This window comes from Calidris pugnax, unplaced genomic scaffold (assembly GCF_001431845.1).
Source record: "Calidris pugnax isolate Ruff unplaced genomic scaffold, ASM143184v1 scaffold54, whole genome shotgun sequence".
Taxonomy (NCBI): domain Eukaryota; kingdom Metazoa; phylum Chordata; class Aves; order Charadriiformes; family Scolopacidae; genus Calidris; species Calidris pugnax.
In genome coordinates this window covers 16,224,983-16,242,866 of record NW_015090864.1, presented here as the reverse complement: position 1 = coordinate 16,242,866, position 17,884 = coordinate 16,224,983, and the positions used below count along the sequence as shown (strand labels likewise).

The 17,884-nt window shown below is 47.5% G+C and overlaps 1 protein-coding gene across 1 annotated transcript in view; it reads right to left on the bottom strand.

Annotated features, from left to right (window-relative positions):
- Window positions 1–8,363, bottom strand: part of MKX (mohawk homeobox) — a 57,416-nt gene extending 49,053 nt beyond the window's left edge. Inside the window, exon 1 of the mRNA XM_014944875.1 lies at window positions 8,186–8,363. Within this exon, the coding sequence (XP_014800361.1) occupies window positions 8,186–8,363 (178 nt within the window). The remainder of the gene's footprint in view (window positions 1–8,185) is intronic.
- Window positions 8,364–17,884: the final 9,521 nt, after the last annotated feature.

Genomic DNA, 17,884 nt, shown 5'->3' with positions numbered 1-17,884 from the left:
CCTCGGGTGGTACCTGGGGGGAGGTTGGGGAACGGCGATGCGGCGCTGAAGATGCTCCGTGGTTGAGATGGAAAAATCGCCCATCCCAGGGCGGGGAAAAAAAAAACCCAGGACCAACCTGCTGCCCATCCCCAGGAAGAAAGCAAAAGCTGGAAATGGGCATAAATGACCACGGGAGCACTCGTGCCCACCCTGTGCTCCCACAGGCCTTCAGGAAAAGCCCTGGTTGAGGTTCCCCCCAGGACATGGCCAGGGCAGAGCACTCAGAAACAGCTGGGGGCTGGGGATAGGGGTAGGGGGCACACAGAGACACCGTGGGACCAGTGTCTCCCTGCTGGTGTGCTTATTAGCAGAATTGCTGCAAAACACGCAGGTTCAATTATTACCATGCCCAGCCAAACTGTTTATGACCTGGGAAGTATTGTTATAATTACATTACAGCAAAAGAAGCTGAGAAAGTGACAGACTTGATCAAAACCAAGCTCCTGACAGCTCCTGTTCACTCCAGTGAAACAGGAAGGTGATCCCAACCATTTGCAGCCTCATAAAATACTTGCCCTGTTGCCTTCCCGTTCCCCCCCCAGCCCCTCTGGCACTGCAGGGGTGATCCCCCCCGGTAGGACAGGCACAGGCTCTGGCCCCCAGCTCCGAAGGGGTGGCATGGATGGGGCACAGCATGTTTTCTGTGGGTCCTGCAGGCCCACAGAAGCAGGGTCACCCAGTACAGAGGTGCCCTCGGAAAACCTTCCCCTCCTGCCTGCCCAGCATGGTGGGATGGACACTCATTCCCTGCATAGTGGCCCAGGAGGAACCAGGAAGGCAACGCTAATCCTCCCCCACATCTTCTGGTGATGGTGCCACTTGAGCATGGGCTCACGGGACCATTTTGTCTGTGCTTGCAGGACAGGTGGCTGTCCTCAAGGACATCGGTGGTCTCCAGGAGTGGTGGGAGTGCACACTGCCTGCCTAGAGCCGGGCAGGGCACGGGCAGCCAGGGCAGCAGGTTGCTGAGGGGCTGGCAGATCCCTCACCCACACCCAGAATAAATCACAGCAACAAGAGCCGAGGGCAGGAATCAGCATTTGGAAAGCGGCTCTGGAAAAAACCAAAAGCCTGTGTGGGGCAGGCGCTGCCAAGCGCGGTGAGGCAGCGGCAGGAGCAGTTGGCACCGCGGCGCCTTACAAGCCTCTGAAGCAGCGAGATCTCCCAAATCATCACATGTAAATTTCACACATGCCCGCCCCCTCCATATTTTATTACTTAGATCACAGTTGAAAAGCTTAAATGAAAACAGGGTTTCTATTTCCAGAGCTTGTTTAACATCGCGAATGTGATACAAACTGTGGGCTTCATGTTTTTAATTAAGGTTACTTACCCGGCCATGCACGGAAAAGTAAGTCAATAGCTGCTGGCCGCATACCGCAGCCGGCTCCCCTGGGGACGGTGCAGCGCCGGCTGACGGGAGCACCGGGGCTCCCATGCACCTCACAGTGGGGCAGGGGTCTGGGGTGCAGGGTGAGTTGGGGGCACTCGGGGCTGGAGCTGCAAGAAGCTCCTTTGCTGGTCCTTGCAACACCCCTCTCCCAGCAACACCCCTTTCCCAGCGTGTCCAGCCTCAGCCAGCCAGCAGGCCAGGCTGGCGTGCCAGAAAGTGGCAAGAAGGCACCTTTCCAAGGGATATCGTGCAGAAAGAGCCTACAAGTGGTGCTCTGGGGCCTAATTTATCTCACTAGAGGAGCCAGGAAAAAAATCAACCACGCTGTCAAACTGAGAGGAGAATTTTCTCCTGATGCTGCAAGTGATGCGACAGGCTGGAGCGCTGCTCTGACTGCTCACCCTTCCCCAGCCAGGAGCAAGAGGGAAATCCAAAACCAGTTTGATAGAGCCCTGTCTACACTCCCAAACGCAGTTCTCATTCCTGGTTTGCACTCCCGGCAAAGTGTTACTTTTGTCTCTTGCTTCGTGCCCTGGTTATTTTTTAAATGCTTTCAGCAAACATTTCCTTGGCGCTGGATTCCCACAGCTCCCCCCTCCAGCTGCGGATTCCTTCACAGTAAACATGTATGTTTGAAATTCAAAGAATTTCCTCACGTCCCTGGTACACTCTGCGCTATGGCATGCCTAGGTGGCTAAATATCTATGGCCACGTATGTCAAAGGGCCTGAGAAGTTGGGTAGGTGAGAAATTGCTTAGGATGATGCAAAATGAGGTGTTATCCACACTGCAAAATAGCCACACTCGCAAGGGGGAGTGGCTGTGGAGACTTGTTGCCATCCATGGCAGTAGCCAGGTCAGTGCTGAGCAAAGTCCCGAGGCAGACATAGAGAAGGTCGGACCTGCTTGACCAAGTTGGCTGAAATGGTGCCTCAAGGGGTTTGCTCTGCTTCTGCAGGCAGCCAGAGCCCGGCAGAGCCCCAGCCTCAGGAGGGGGGTCTTTCTGCTCAGCCTGGCAGCCCCCAAAGCACCGGGGTAAAATAAAGTAGGGGTGAAGTCAAATCTGATAACATAGAGTTTTGCTAAATTTAATCCTAAGGAAAGAAGCCGAACTACCCCTTTGGAGGTCTTTCAGGACCAATGCCTACAACAGCCCCTGGTTTAGAGCAAGGAGGGCTCAGTGCCCTGCTGGGAGGGTGTATCCATCCTTGGGAGAACGGGGTCATCATACTGGGTGTACTACATCTAAGGGGGAGGTAATTATGTTGGTCTACTAGAAAGTAAAGATAGGCTCTCCAGTTGCCACCTAATTACAGGCCTTTTTGCATACAAATAGCTGTGGAGGAATGAGCTTTGGAAGGTTTTTCAACAGCAGTGAAGGAGCACCTGAAGGATAAAATGTATGCTTATTTCTCTTTTTTTATGTGTATTTAGTTTGGAATTGGTAAAAGGGCGTGCTGAAATGGAAGCACGTACGTGGGAAGCAAACACACCAACACCACGTGTCACCATCCCTGAAGCAGCTTTGGTGCTGGTGGTGCTGGTGGTGCTGTGGCAGGTAATGCTGTCAAACCCCAGGGCCAAAGACGCGGGGAGCAGGGCGGGCAACAACAGCAAGGGGACAAAATGGGCAGGTTGTCAAGAGGACATCGTGAAACCTGGCAGATATGGCCATTAACCAAGCCCTGGTTTCACTTCCACGTCCAGCAAGAGCAGACTGAGACAGAATTATAGACTGTAGCTCCAACGTAGCACTCAGCGTAACTCAGGTATTTCTTTATCGTTTCCATCCAGGAAAAGCTGTTCATGAAGGGAGCGGGTCTGCTGTCTGCAGGCCACTGAAGGCTGCAGAAAGGTGGAACAGAGACTGCACAGAACAGAACTGCACCAGACTCTGTGCCAATGTGGGAGAGGACTTCATGTGAAGGTCCAGTTCTTGCCATCCACAAAACTACAGGAGGGACTGCCTGCAGTTTGTGCTTGGGAAAGCCTAGACTGAGGCCAGAGGTTGGGTTGTAGAGCGTGCTACAATGCTCTACATGGCAGCTCTTACACGCTATGACACATAATATTTTGTCATCTGGCTTCTGGCTTAGCTCAGCAATGAAACCCAGGGCCTGGGCTATGGCATGGCGCAGGTAGAGGTCAGCCATGTGCAAGCCTTCAACCCGGCCTTACACAGGACTGTCAGGTGTGGGGGGCCTGAGGCACCTCCAGAGGCAGGGACCTGGGCTTGCAAACATGGGGAGGGGACAGGAGTCTCTTTGGGAGCTGCAGCAGGCAGAGCTGTCCCCTCTTCCTGCTATGAAGGTGGGGCCCTGTGGGGTGGTGTCACCCTCAAACTCTGGGAAGAGCACTGGGGTTAGTGGCAACAAAGGCCCCAGACAAACCACAGATCAAAAAACCCCACTGCAGCCCAACCCAACCCAACCCAACCCGTAGCTGCTGCTTCATCTAGGAAGCAACTGGAGGACTCACTTCTGTTCTGCATTTTCTTGATGTGTTTTGTCCTAATAATTAATAAACAAAAATGTAACAGGATCTCCAAAGAAGGACTAGACCCCAGTTCTTTCTACTTCCACGCAAACCCTTCCAAAGAGTTAGAAAAACAAGCTCCTGACTGCTTCTCAGGGGCTTTATTTTTTCCTCACCAGTTTCATGTCCATTTTTTATTGCATTTTTTAGATTTCCATCCCCTGGGCCATGTAAAACAAAGCAACTTCCATAGGGACCCTGCTGCACTTGGGCTGCTGCGTGCAGCGGACACGGGGAGGAGGAAGACTCTGTGGAGTTTGCAGGAGCTGTGTTTTCCCAGCTCTCTTGGGGCTCTGTGAGCGGCCATGGGGGCAAAAGGGCTCCCGACAGGTGCCAGGTGCTGTTCCTGGGTACCACAATGCTGTGTAACACCGTGTTAATTAGGAGGAAATGTGGTTAGCAGGAGAAGCTCTGCAATTTGGTGTGGGACATGGTCAGTGCCTCAAGGTAGGGCCTCTTGGTTACGAAGCTTCATCCACATGTGTGAGTCATTCTCTTATTTCGTGCTCTTAGGACCCAGGTGGGATCTGTGTCTGCCCCACAGGAGACCCCACTCATGGCTCTTACGGCCCACCTGGCTTCTTCAGTTCTCTGCCCTCCATGGAGTCACGCTGTGTGGGTTTCTCCAGTCTGTACCATCCCTCCTCTGCTGCTCATTTTCACTTAACCCCAAGGAATACAAAGCCAGAGACTCAAGCCTTAAATACACACCTACGCCCTTGTTTCTGTACAAACAGGGGTCGAACCATTCCAAAAGAGGCTGATTTTCTTAATTATGTGTGATGTATCAATAGAATAAAAATCAGTAATTTTGCTATGTTATATATTTTATTCTTTTGATAACCATGTTTCTTTTAGCTGAGTTTTAAAATCTGTATTTAATATTCTCTGAGGAAATTCAGAGAGTTTCAGTGCTTTTACCAGTCAGGGAACGACTCAGTTTCTCTTTTACTGCAATATCTCAGATGGCTGATGTCTGCTCTAGATTTGAGAAAATGAATGTGGATTTGTTTGGATTTAACATTAATAGTTGTAGGTCACATTGCAAAAATCACTGTTTTGAAAAGTTAAGGATAAACGTTGAACAGTTTATAACAATAATAATTATAATTTTAATTTTCTTCGGCCACCTGTGCAAGAATAAACACCATCCGCTGTGTTACTGAATTCCCTACTATTTATTCCTGTTTTCCCACCTAGCACCACTGGAAAGCATAAAGTTGGATATTTTTACCACCAATATTCTCCAGCATTTTTCAGTTATAGAGGTCAATCCATCATTTTAAATAATTTTCTGGAGAACGGTTCAAACCATGAGGAATTTTTGCTCAAGTCTGCCTTTTCTGGGCAGGGAGAGACGAGGGGGTGTGCGTGGGAGCAAAGGTGGTGCACCGATGAGCAGGGTCACCATGGTTCACATCATGGCATCTGCCTGAGACCCATCTCCTGGGGCTTACCCTACCAGCCCCCACTCTTGGGCATCCCCAGTTACCCGAAAATGTGAACCGACCTGGCAAGGTGGGGAGAGGCACGTGGGCTGAGGGGATGGGAAGGGGCAGATATGAGGGGCTGACTCCACTCCCCGCTCGAGCCGCACGCGGTTTTGTGTGACCTCGAGGATTTCACAATCCCCGTGCCTCTCCTCTGCAGCTGTAACACAGGAATAATAACGCTTCCTCCCCTTTCTCTGCTTCCTACTCTGCTCTTGGCACACGACTAATACAAGAGGGCTTGATCTCAGTTGGAATCTATCAGTGCTACTGACATGTTAATAATACCAGCAGAAACGTTTCCTCTTTCCTTCGTACTGACAAAGCTCCGCACGGGGTAGTAGCTCCCAACACATCAGCCCAGAGCGTATTCACTTTCAACCCCAAATCTGAGGCGTTTTCCGGAGACAAGACAGAGAGGATACAAAATTCAGACTGACTTTTAGGATTTTAAACGGGGAGAAGTAGTCATAACATGCCTCAGTTTGATGGCCCTCCAGTTATTGCATAAAAAACCCTCCCAAATATCCTCAGCCTCTTGGCTGCTCGCACGGCGTAAAACCTTGTGCGGTTGAGTCAGGGTTTCGATGATTTTCTGTCTAGAAGCTCCTCTGGTAGATGTCAGGTCCTGGAGAGGACAGGCAGAGTTGAAGCATGTTGCCTCGGCAACAGGGATGTAAGTGAAGGGATTTTGTGTCTTGAAGGAAAACCCCAAAGTTAATGCCAGGTTCTATAAAAGCTGTACGAGATTGGGCACCCGGAGCTGCCCGGGGAGAGGTCCCTCTGGGACTCAGGATCCCAATCCCTCCGTCTCTGCTCAGGAGCCACCGGGTAGCGAGTTGTTTTCCTGCAGAGGAAGCCTGAGAAAGTCTGAGGATAAAAGAAGGTTGCGGAAAGATTTTCTAAAGAGGACTTGCAATTAATGCTTTTGGCCCGAGTTTGAAAATCTCCTTCCTTATTGCTTGCAGTCATATAAAAACATCTCCCTAGTTGCTCTAGCTTTTACATAATTGATAATTTATAAATCTCTAATGACTTAGAAGATTTCTATAAGTTTTCCAATAATAATAAATATAAATGTTTATTCAAGCAGATTAGATCATATTAATGTTTAACTGCTGCTGATAGCTGCATTATCTCCTTTTTAGCAGAACTGAAGTTAGAGTTCTGTAAATAGTTTTAAAATACACAAATGCTACCCTAGCAGAGGCTAAAGCCAAAGACTCAAAATGCAGTTTGGCTTTCGTAGCTATTGCCAGCCTTGAATGTCAATACCCGAGGAGAGGCAACAAACTCATACTCTGTCTGTGTTTTCCTCCTTGGGTACAGAATAGACGGGCTCTGCAGGGCGCAAAACATGAGGTGCAGCAGCATAACTCATGTACAAACCGCTACTATTTGTTATTGGTGAGGCTGAGGCATGCAAGCCAGCGAAGGAAATAGCTGGCACATCTTCATTAATTCCTTCTGGTTCTAAAGTAGTTTTCAGGAAATAATTCTCCAAGACCTTGGCTACACACACAGCGTATTTATTCAGAGTTGGCAGGGGCACCAGAAACCATATAGTTCATAAAGCCCTCGTTTCTTTGGATCCTGAAGGTGTTTATCAAAAGTGACTTTTAGACAGAGTAGAGCCGCACACATACACGGTACCAGTCCTGCAACACTTGCCGGTGTCTTCAAGCACTTTAGGTTTAATCATGACCCTCATGCACCCTACGAATAAGCTTCAGAAATTCCCCAGTGGCATTAGGGGTTATTTTGAGATCGAGGAGCATCCATCTCAGCATGTCAAGTGAAAATTGGCTTTGCAGGGTTTTTTTTCCTAAAAGCTATTTGAACATAACTATTAAATTGGCTTTGCAGGGTTTTTTTTCCTAAAAGCTATTTGAATATAACTATTATCTTTTCTTCTGTATTGTGAGTATTTGACTTGTGACCTCAGTGATACTTTTCTTGTTGGTTTGAGATCTAGCCATGACTAAACCCAGAAGTTTAGATATATATTCAGACTTTTTTGTCTGAAAAATAGACTGAAAATCTTGAATATCAGTCTCTCTCATGAGATGTCCTGATTTCATGCATTACAGCAGGGCCAGAAATAACATGAGAACAGCTTTTCTCACAGTATTTCGGTAGTTCTTTCCTGGCCATTGCCAAAAGCAGGATGTGAAGACATGCATGAACATTAAAGCAAACTCTTATTAGAATAGTTCAAGTTCCTTTTGCATTGTGGTAAAAATTTGTGTCAACTTGTATTCTATTCAGACTATTTCAACCCTTTCAGGACTTCAAAAATCCGTCAGTGCTTTTTCTTAATAAATCATTCTGCTAGTTTAAATGTGATTTGTGGGTTTTCATCTTTTCCCTTTTTTTTTTTTAAACACAGGCCAAGAATATGACAAAGTGGTGGGAGCCAAATTGCACATTTGATTGTACGTGTAAATGTTGGCGATCCCGCTGGCGATCCCGTTGGCTCTGCAAGCATTGCTCTTTTGTGTAATATTAAAGCATCCAGTAAGCTTTTGCTGGATTGGGACCCAAGCTGCCCTCAGATGCCCGGGGCAGGACTGCAGCTGCCATCAGTGGGGACATGCCCCAGGGCGAAGGGATGGAATCGGTTTTAGGTTAGCATAATTAAATTGTTTCCTTCAAAGCTGTCAACAAATTCAGGTGCCCGTCACCTCACAGCGTTTCCACCAAGTAGCAAAACGGTATAAAGTTACCTGCTTCGGCTGCCAGGGTAAACACTGGGAATAAGTGTGAGCCCAAAGCGGGGTCGCAGCCTGCTCCCCCGTGTCTCTCCGCCGCGCGATGTGCCCGGGGCAGGAGGCCCTGGCAGGGCTGGGGCCGATGGCGGTGCCGTGCCTGCCCCGTCCTGGCAGCGCCCGTCGTGGTACTCATGGCACTCTCGTGAAGTGCTCCTGCCTCTTCTAAGAGCAATAGTCCCAACACGTGCTCTGCCCAGACAGTGGCTTGGCCCCTGCTGGAGGGAGGCTCTCCACCTGCACCAGAGTCATGGTGGCATCAGCCAAGGTTCTGGTCCTCTCTGCAGAGCAAAGCTTTCCAGATCTCTGAACATGGGTACTTCCCAGGGTACAGAGGAGGTCAGAGAAGCCTTACTGGACTTTACTTTCTCCATCAGTTTGAAGCAAGGCAGCCTGTTTCAATAGACCAGGACCACCCTTGCTTGCCAATGTTTCCTCTTCCCCAGTTCAGTAAGGAAAGAAATGTGGGGACGTGCTGAGCAGCTTGGTCACACAGCACCTGCAGGGGTACCTTGCTGCCACTGGCAGGTTTGGACTGTGGACAACAGGATGACCATAAGCCAGCAATATGCCCTTGTGGCCAAGAGGGCAAATGGCATCCTGGGGTGCATCAAGAAGAGTGTCGTCAGCAGGTCGAGGGAGGTTATCCTGCCACTCTACTCTGCCCTGGTGAGGCCCCAGCTGGAGTACTGGGTCCAGTTCTGGGCTCCCCAGGTCAAGAAGGACAGGGAACTGCAGGAGAGGGTACAGCAAGGGGCCACGAAACTGATTAGGGACCTGGAGCATCTCTCCTATGAGGAGAGGCTGAGGGACTTGGGTCTTTTTAGTCTTCAGAAGAGAAGGCTTAGGGGAGATCTAATTAATGCGTAAAAATACTTCAAGGGAGGGTGTCAGTAGGATGGGGCCGGTCTTTTCTCAGTGGTGCCCAGTGACAGGACAAGAGGAAATGGGCACAAACTTGAGTATAAGAAGTTCCACCTAAACATGAGGAGGAACTTCTTTCCTGTGAGAGTGGTAGAGCACTGGAAGGGGCTGCCCAGGGAGGTGGTGGAGTCTCCTCTGGAGATATTCAAAACCCACCTGGACAAGTTCCTGTGCAACCTGCTCTAGGTAGACCCGCTCTGGCAGGGGGGTTGGACTAGATGATCTCCAGAGGTCCCTTCCAACCCCATATGATTCTATGATTCTATGAGGAGCCAGGCACCTCACCCATAAACTAGGTTCTCCAACCAGTGGGAAAGTGAACAGCACTTTGGACTGCCCAGGACAGCACTGAAAGCCCAGATCTTCTGAACTGATCTATTCACTAGCTGCTAACCGCAGATCACCACGTATCACCGGGTGGTTGGCTCAAGCACTTGGTCTTCTTTGGAAAGTTGTCACCCTGTCAGGTCTTGGGTGGAGTGGGTCAAGCCATGGTTACACATCGAGAGGAAACCTCTACTTTGTGCTGAGACTCTCCCTGAGGAGAGCTGAGGTATCAGTGTCTTAGTCCACATGGGTGAATCAGAGCTGAAAACGGCTGCCTGGCAAGCCATGAACATTATGAATCCCAGGATCTCAGATCAAGAGGGGACTTCAGGAACAGCCGAATACTAGTAGAGGGTTTTGCCGTTTGCTTTTCTCCAGAGAGTAACAAGGCTAAGATGACCTGGCTACAAACTCTTGGAGTTGAAAATCAACCTTCTTCTCAACATTTGCTGACCCTCCTTCAGGGGCCTATAAATATCTGCCTCTGTGGGTTGGGATGCAGATATCTGGGGAGGAGCAGATGGCCTTTTGCAGTGCACAGGTGACACACTGCTGGTCTTATTTAAGAAGCCCTTGAGGAAGACAATCCCAATAGCTGCTGGGCTCCTGTATTTCAGCAAACTCAACCGTGAGACCTTTTTCAGTGTTGTCACAGCTACTGTCCTGTAAAAGGCTGTAACTGAGGTGCCTGCGCCTGCTTGGAGCTCTCTCTCCAAAAAAAGGCTCTTCAATTCATGCCTGTGTTTATGTAGGAGACTCTCCATGGATTGAGCCATAAGGTCCCAGTTAAGGTAATTCTGTCTGGCAGCAGCACTAGATAGTTTGCAATGAACATTTACAAACCAGCCAAGGGATATGATTTCTTGCACAAAAGATCCAGCTTTTTAAGGTTCTTACCCATGGAGCTGCGTCAAGCAGTCCTCATGCCTCAGTCCTCCCTTGGATGGACTCTGCAGCCCTGGACCAGGTGGCCGATAATACAGAAATGCTGAAAATGCCTGGAAAGGACACAGTCGTGTCAATCGTCTCCAATGAAGGCAGCAGTCACAAACACATGGGTTTGCCAAAAGTCTCTGGCTAGTTCCAAGAAGCCTTCATTTGTTTGCATTGCTAATCTACCAGAGACTGAGACTGCTCCGAGAGATATCAAGCCTTTTGTAAGCTTTCTTTCACCCTGCTTCTGTTGGGATCTGCAGGACAGCAGCCATCTGAGAAGGTTTTGGGAGACTGCACAGTTATCAGACTGAGACAGAAGGAAATCGTCTGAGCTGGAAGCAAGGCAGCCCATGGAGCTAAATGCACATTTTCATTTTGCAAGTTCTCCTGCTTCCCCCGTGGCTCAGCTGCTTGTCAGGGCTGTCTGTCTGGACAGGCTGGAGGGATGCCCTCCTGAGGTTACGTGCCCATGAAATCCAGTGAATGCCGTGACACGAGGAGGGCATTTGACTCACAGATTGTGTTGGGATCCTCCACTGCAAGAAAAATTTCTGTAAGTTTTTTTGGAGCTCCCTTCTCACAGCAGAGCGAGGAGAATAATCTGCATTGTCATGTACTTTCAAGTCTTTATGGAAGCAGCATGAGGGTAGTATATGGTGTGTAGGGCACGTGCCCTTTTCCTGAGGAGAAGCAGCCCTGTTTCATACGCCTTGTTGGCTGGAATGATTCCCCAAAAGAGAGGTTGCCTTTGGATCCTTACAGTCTGGGTTGCCATCCCACCACGCAGCATCCCAAAATCTGCATTTATCAAGCTAAGAAGCTAAACCATCTTTCTTTGCTTCTTAAAAAAGTCCTTCCTTAATAAATCTTTCTACCTCACTTTGCTCCGCACAGTGATGCGACTGAGCAGCACAATGGTCTCAGCAAAGACTACAGTGAGAAACAGAGTGTGTGAGTGCAGTTGTGCTGCCCTGGTGCTCCCAGGGCTGGAGCACACCCGTGGCAGACACGGGAATCACTGGGAGTAATTCCTGCATCCCTTCCTTTAGTTTTTCCTTGGGCGGGAGTGATATCCTACAATCTGTCTTTGGATTTTCGCACTGGTACCTGTTGTCCAGAGCTGCCCAAGGGAACTGAGTGTTCTGGTCACAGCAGGCTGGGTTTGCAGCTCATCCTCACCTCTCAGGAGCTCTCCAGAGGCAGCCGGCAGCCCCCTTTGGATCTCACTCAGCTGTTTTGCCATCACTTCGTTTGCAGTTATTCAAGATATATTTGCCCAAATCACACTTGCTACCGGCCAACACAAACTGTTACCTGCCCCAGCAAAGTGAGATTTCACCTATTTTTCCTCCAACCTTATTGACTGAAACATTGAAGGAGTACCTGCAGGTGGCAGCCACTTTGTGTAACTCAATTCCCTCCACATTCTTATTACTTTGTAAAACTGCTCCTAGTTGATTACAGAAGCACAACTAGTTACTCCGTTGGCCAGTTTCATTTTAGAAAACTAAATCCAGTGGATTTGTGACAATTACTAACTTTCTCATTGGATTAAATTCTTAGACAGTTTTATTGTTTCATTCTGCGGGGTTTTCCAAGGTTTTCTTTGGCTGGGGCAGCCTTTCTAAACTGCCGCTTAGATTTGCTATGAAAATATCTGCCTCTGTGCGCCCGGTGCACTCCCCTCCAGCCGCACAGTGGAAGCCCTGAGCCCAGGCTGCTTATCAAGCCCCTGCCTGGCACTGCAGGACACACACACAGCCCCAACGGGGCTCCTGGCACTGCAAAACCCCATGGAGAAGCTCCACGCTAAATCTCAGCCTCTCAGGGACACACACACTTACTTTAGATCACAAAGAGATGCTTCACAGCCCTAAAGCTGCTTCTGGAGTTGAGCAGTTTGGCCAGCACCTTCTCAGGTTCCAGCAACACAGCTGCATTTTGTCCTGGTTGTAATGGTTGTCCATGATACGGAATAGCTGTTCCCAGGCCACGAGGGTCCTCTTTCTCGTTGGTCTTCTCTGATGGAGACTCTCTGAGACCTGCAGAGTGTCTGAGGGTGCTGCGGGGCACTTGAGCCTGCATTTCACATCTCCCATAGCGAGCAAGGATGCACACAGTAGAGTACAGAGTATTTTCCTCTTAAAGCTGAAATATATTTCTATTCTTTAGGGTGGTGGGTGTGGATGTGGCAGTCATGTAGGAGAGGAGACACATGATTCAAATTCAGTTCTAGCAAAAGTTAAAGTGGTTTCTGTTACACATTCCTACAAAGTTCAGAACAGATTAAGTGGTAATTAGATATCAGTAATTGACAGTGGAACTAAAATCATAACATGGATCTCAGTAACTGCATTTATTCAGAAGCGTCGACAATAATGAGTCTACACTGGTACTTGTAGAGCCCTAAGACTGGTGAAAACGAGCATGTCCATGCAATGGAAGTGTCCTAAAGATATGCAAAAATCAGAAAAGCAAAGTGCAGGGACTGAAAAGAGTTCTGCTTTGGTTCTGGTTTTGGTTTTTCTTTCAATGCTGAGTTTGGAAAGAATTAGGCCTCAGTTCCTTCAGAGAAATCACTCCTCTTTGTTTTGTACCTCTTCACGCCACATCAGATCCAGTGCTTGGCAGTCACCTATATTCCTCAGTTGCTGCACTGAAAAACATTCACCTAGTCATTACATTCTGGGAAGCATACCAAGGCTGGCCCACAGATGTCCGCTTTTCCAAATATTTTTCCTTTTACATGACACCCCACCACAGGCAGTTGTGGAACGGGTTGGAAGGAGGCATCAATCTGACCATAACTTCTGCTTCTGAACATATTTTGCCCCTCATCTGCAAGTGCACATGGCATATTTCTCTCCAGGAGTTGCTCCAGCCCCACTTTGAATATTTTCCTGCCTAACCTCACGCAGGGGTAAGGACTAGGTAGTCTGCTTTCCAAATGGTGCAATTAAAAAAGACAATCAGCCATAAGTGAGTTCCACGAAGGTCTGCAGAGCAAGACTGGCAGCCACAGGGACAGGAATTTTCCATATAGTGGGCAAACACAGCACAAAAGTGGCAATCCTAGAGCCTCGCACTATCACACCCTTTGTGACCAAGCGCAGTTATCAAGGACGGTGTGACTTTGGTTATCAGACTGAAGCAACACAAGTCTCTTCCCTCAGAACATCAGGAGCTGTTTTTCCTTTGGGCTGGTTGCCCCCTGCAAAGTGGGCAGAGAAGATCCAGTGGTTCAATACATTGTATTGTCCGCCAGCGGGTCTCAGCTTGGTCCTGGTCAACCCCAGTCCCATAACCAAGGTTTACTAAAACTGCTGACCATCTACCACCAGCCTCCTTCTCCTCTTTCTTTTTCACTTTTCGAGTGTCTTTTTGTCCCAGTATGGGTTCCCCCACCCTTCCGTCATTGGAAGGTTTAATGCTGAGTGAAAAACCACGAACAGCCTTTGAACGTGTTCTGCCAAGTCTCTTTACAGTACAATACTGGCAGGAGTAAAACGCTGGGGCCAGGCAAATATGCGAGCTTCATCACATTAAAGGAAGCAGAGCAGCACAGTTATTGCATCATTCTATGGCTTCCCAGACGTTGTTGTTATTTTTTCATTAGAGCAACAGAACTGCACTTGGTGCGTTTTGCTGAGGAGCCAAGGAGGCCCCAAAAGGCTGTCGATTGGAGAAGAGAATGCGGCAACTGGAAAGATGAGTGGTTTACTGCACTAATTTTATAGCGCAGCCTTTACCAGTCTGTGGTAGAGGGAACCAGCAACATGATCTGCGTTCGCATTTTTTTAAAAGAAGACACATAGCCAAATGCTTAAAACTATTTGCTTGTTCAAGACAAGTTATTTGGAAATTTAACTACTACTGAATCAACCAACATTTTTCAACACTAAATCATTTCAATTCCATATCATATGTTTTTAATTTTATCAGCATCTGTAACTTTTTAATTACTGTTTTTACTAAAGCTTTTTTTTTTTTTTTTTTTTTTTTTCCAGAAGCAGTACACAAATCCCTAGTTATTTAATCTGGGTATTAGAAGGTACAGTTCAAGGCTTGGCCAGTGGAGCAAAATTCTGCTGCCAGAGCCCCCACCGAATCACAGGTGCCCTGTGCTGCTGCCCTGCCTTCACCAAGCCTCTTGGAGAAGTGGAGTGGGTCACAGCATGGTTGGACAAAACCTTACCACCAAGACTGTAAGGAACAATTTTGGCTCCCCCCCCTCAATGTTCTAGGCAGATTGCCACCTAATGAAGAGTGGAGAAGCTTTAAAGGCACTCCAGGATCCTGATGCAATGTGGAGTTGACTGCAAACTGCTGGTTTATGACCTATTGTTTCATGGTTCAGCATTCATATAAAGACATTCTTCTGGCCTTTCTCCAATACACACTCAAAATGACAACAAGCAAAGGTTTTGACTGGCCAACTACTATCTTGTCACTATGTCAGGATTCCCAAATCATGGAAGAAAACACATGGAATTAGTTAAGATGGTTTTGTGCCATCGGAGAACTGAAAAATTGACAGAATTAGGCCATATTGTATAATTTGGTAGCTAAAGTCAAAGCTTCCTTATATGAGTTTATGAACCTTTCGGTAAGAAAACATTTTTGTTCAAAGTAGCATTGATGACAGCTGTCGTAGAAGAAAGATCAAGCAGCTGAAGGGTACCGTGCTCCATGTAGACAAGGATAAAACACATAACTTGCCAATGACAACAACAGGAAAAGAGAGAGAACTTGCCAACTGCATGGTGTCTGGCAGATAGAACAGAAACAAGTCAAAAGGATAAACACAAGCCACGGTGATGCTGTCCATGGATATCCTTCCCAGCAAGTCATGACTATTAGTGAACCGATAACTAGGCACTAGGATGAAAAGCACACGTTTCAATGTAAAAGCGCACTCAAGTAAAAGATTCATGAAAATGGATGACTTTTGGCTGGTTTCAATAGCCAAAGCAGCAAAATACTGAGCATTGAGGGACATCTCTGTTTTAGCAGGAGATGGAACAATAATTATTAAAATGAATTCCCTTAGAAAAGGGGTCAGCGTAACTTCCCACTGCAATGGCTGAGGCTGCAGACAGGCTGGTCCTGGCACGTGCCAGGCCACCGAGCAGCAGAAGATCAGGTTGTCTGAACTGGGAAGTGGCCAAGATGCAGCATTGCTTCCTTCTGTTGTTCTGGATCCTGAGCAGTGTGTGGCAAAGCTTAAGTGGCTAAAGAAGAGACAAACCACAATTTACAGTGGGCGAGCAGCTAGCTTCTGACTCTGGAAATAAACTCTGCAAGCAGCCCGCATGGAAACACGAATAATCCTGCTGAAGAAACAAGCTACATGTTTCCATGGCTGTCATCCTGCTGTCATGTGTAAAACAACGATTATTGTGGTGGAAATGTGCAAGGAACAACCATTTAATTTATTATGAGATGAAATTCTTAAACTAACATATTATCTAGTTCAGCCTCCTGGGACGATTCACATCTGACCCCCGGCGTCAGCAGCTCATTCGACTCATTTTAGGAGACATGGAATGAAAGAGGTACCGTGCTCTCACACAAAGTGATCAGTTAGCCTAAAGCTAATTAGTGAGTCAATTCTCAAGACAGCCCTATGAATCTCAAGCTCGTTTACTCGCCAAAGAAAAGTTTCAGTGACAGAGCAGAATAACAAAGCCCCTAATATATCGCAGATCCATTGCACCCAGGCCGTGAAGTTTATATTTCCCTAACAACTTGGAGACAATATTGTGTGTCAGAACACATGCACTTGTCATTAGCATGAGCATTAAGAGGAAATGAACATAAATCCCAGATTCAAATGTGTAGTTTGAACATCCTGGGACAATTAAATTATTGATAATGGTTATCTGTCACCAAGCAATAAATCATAAAGTCACGGAGTGGTAGAAGAAAAGCTATCTTGCTGCTGACAGACGCGTAGACTGAAAGACGGGGTGGGCCTTTAAGCTTCCAGAAATAATTGCATAAAGGTGAAAGATTTCTTCTCTTGCTTTTTTTCTCATCAACTATGGTATTTCCATACTCAAACCAACACTTTCTCGTGACAACTCTTCTTAATTGGCCTCTGTTTTCTGACATTTTAATGAAAAGGAGGAACGACGCTGCAAATGAGCAGCCGGTGCAGAGCGGGCCTGGCTTTACGGCTGTAAACTGGAGCGTGGCGCTCCATGCAGAGCTGGGGGCTGGCTCCCAAAATTGTGAGAAGTGACAGATACTCTCTGCTGACGGTAACTTCACTGCAAATAAACTGAAACTATTACAAGACCGTGAAGACAGAGAAATCACATAGTGAAAACAAGGAGGGAGCAAGACTGAGCAGGCAACGGCAAATGAACAGGAGAGAGGCCAAATCCCCCTTTTTAAGTCACTTCAGTTTTGCGACTAAAATACGACTCTACGTTGAACTGGCACATCAAATTGCTCTGCACGGAACGTAATATTGAGCTCCGGTGCTCAGTGTAACTGTACTTCCTAAGAGTCTACAGGTTTATGTGGACAAGGAGCAGCTGGTGGAAAGAGAAAGGAGTGAAGGCATTTCCCCTCCAGCCGCAGGAGCTGGCCGGTGCCCGGTTATAGGCGGTGGGAATGCCGGGACCAGGCGGCTGAGGCTGCTCCAGCCCGTGCCAGGGCTTGAATAGGCTGGCGGGGGCTGCCAGGAGGGCTGTGTGAGCAGCAAAGTGGGACCCAGCTTTGTGAGGATCCCTTTTCAGAGGGCTCCAGTGCTGTGAAACTCAACACAGCCCTGCGGAGAAAGTGGAAGCTTTTCAAATGTACACGCTGTACTGCGCCGCTCAAAGAGGGCAGGGATCACATTCATTTATTCGTTTTCCAACAACTAAATCTCTTTGTATCAATTACATGGAATCCACCAGTTTGGGCCAAAAAAGATGTATTTTTTTTTTAATACTGATCCTTTGCCTGTGTGGTGATCTGTATCAATTTCAGCATTTCTTCTCCTTGTACAGAACTGAAAAACTGCAGGCATGGGAAAGGAAAAGAAAACAGGACAAATAAGTCAGCTTAAGTCTGGGATTAACTGTCTGAGGCCTTAAAATAAAGGCTTCAGACCAACAACTCAAGAGGCATAAGGGCTACCAGCGTGAGAGAGAGTGGCAAGCTGAGGCCATTTCACTGTTGGGAACATGACATTTATTGCCCTGATGCCTGTGTCACAAAATTAAGTTTACCTTAGAACTTACTCCATTTGAAATCCATGCTAAATAATCTGGAGTGCCTTGAGAGGTCATGTTAAGGACAACAGTTATCGTCAGGGAGGTTTTTCCCCTCAACAGTTAGAAAAATAAGCCACTATATTACATATTTTTCATAAGCAAGACTTCTATAAACTATTTGGATCTACGGCTTCTCTCACAGAAAAGACAAAAATAAAATCAAGCATCTCCTCTCCAAATGAATTTGGCAATTAGCATTTAT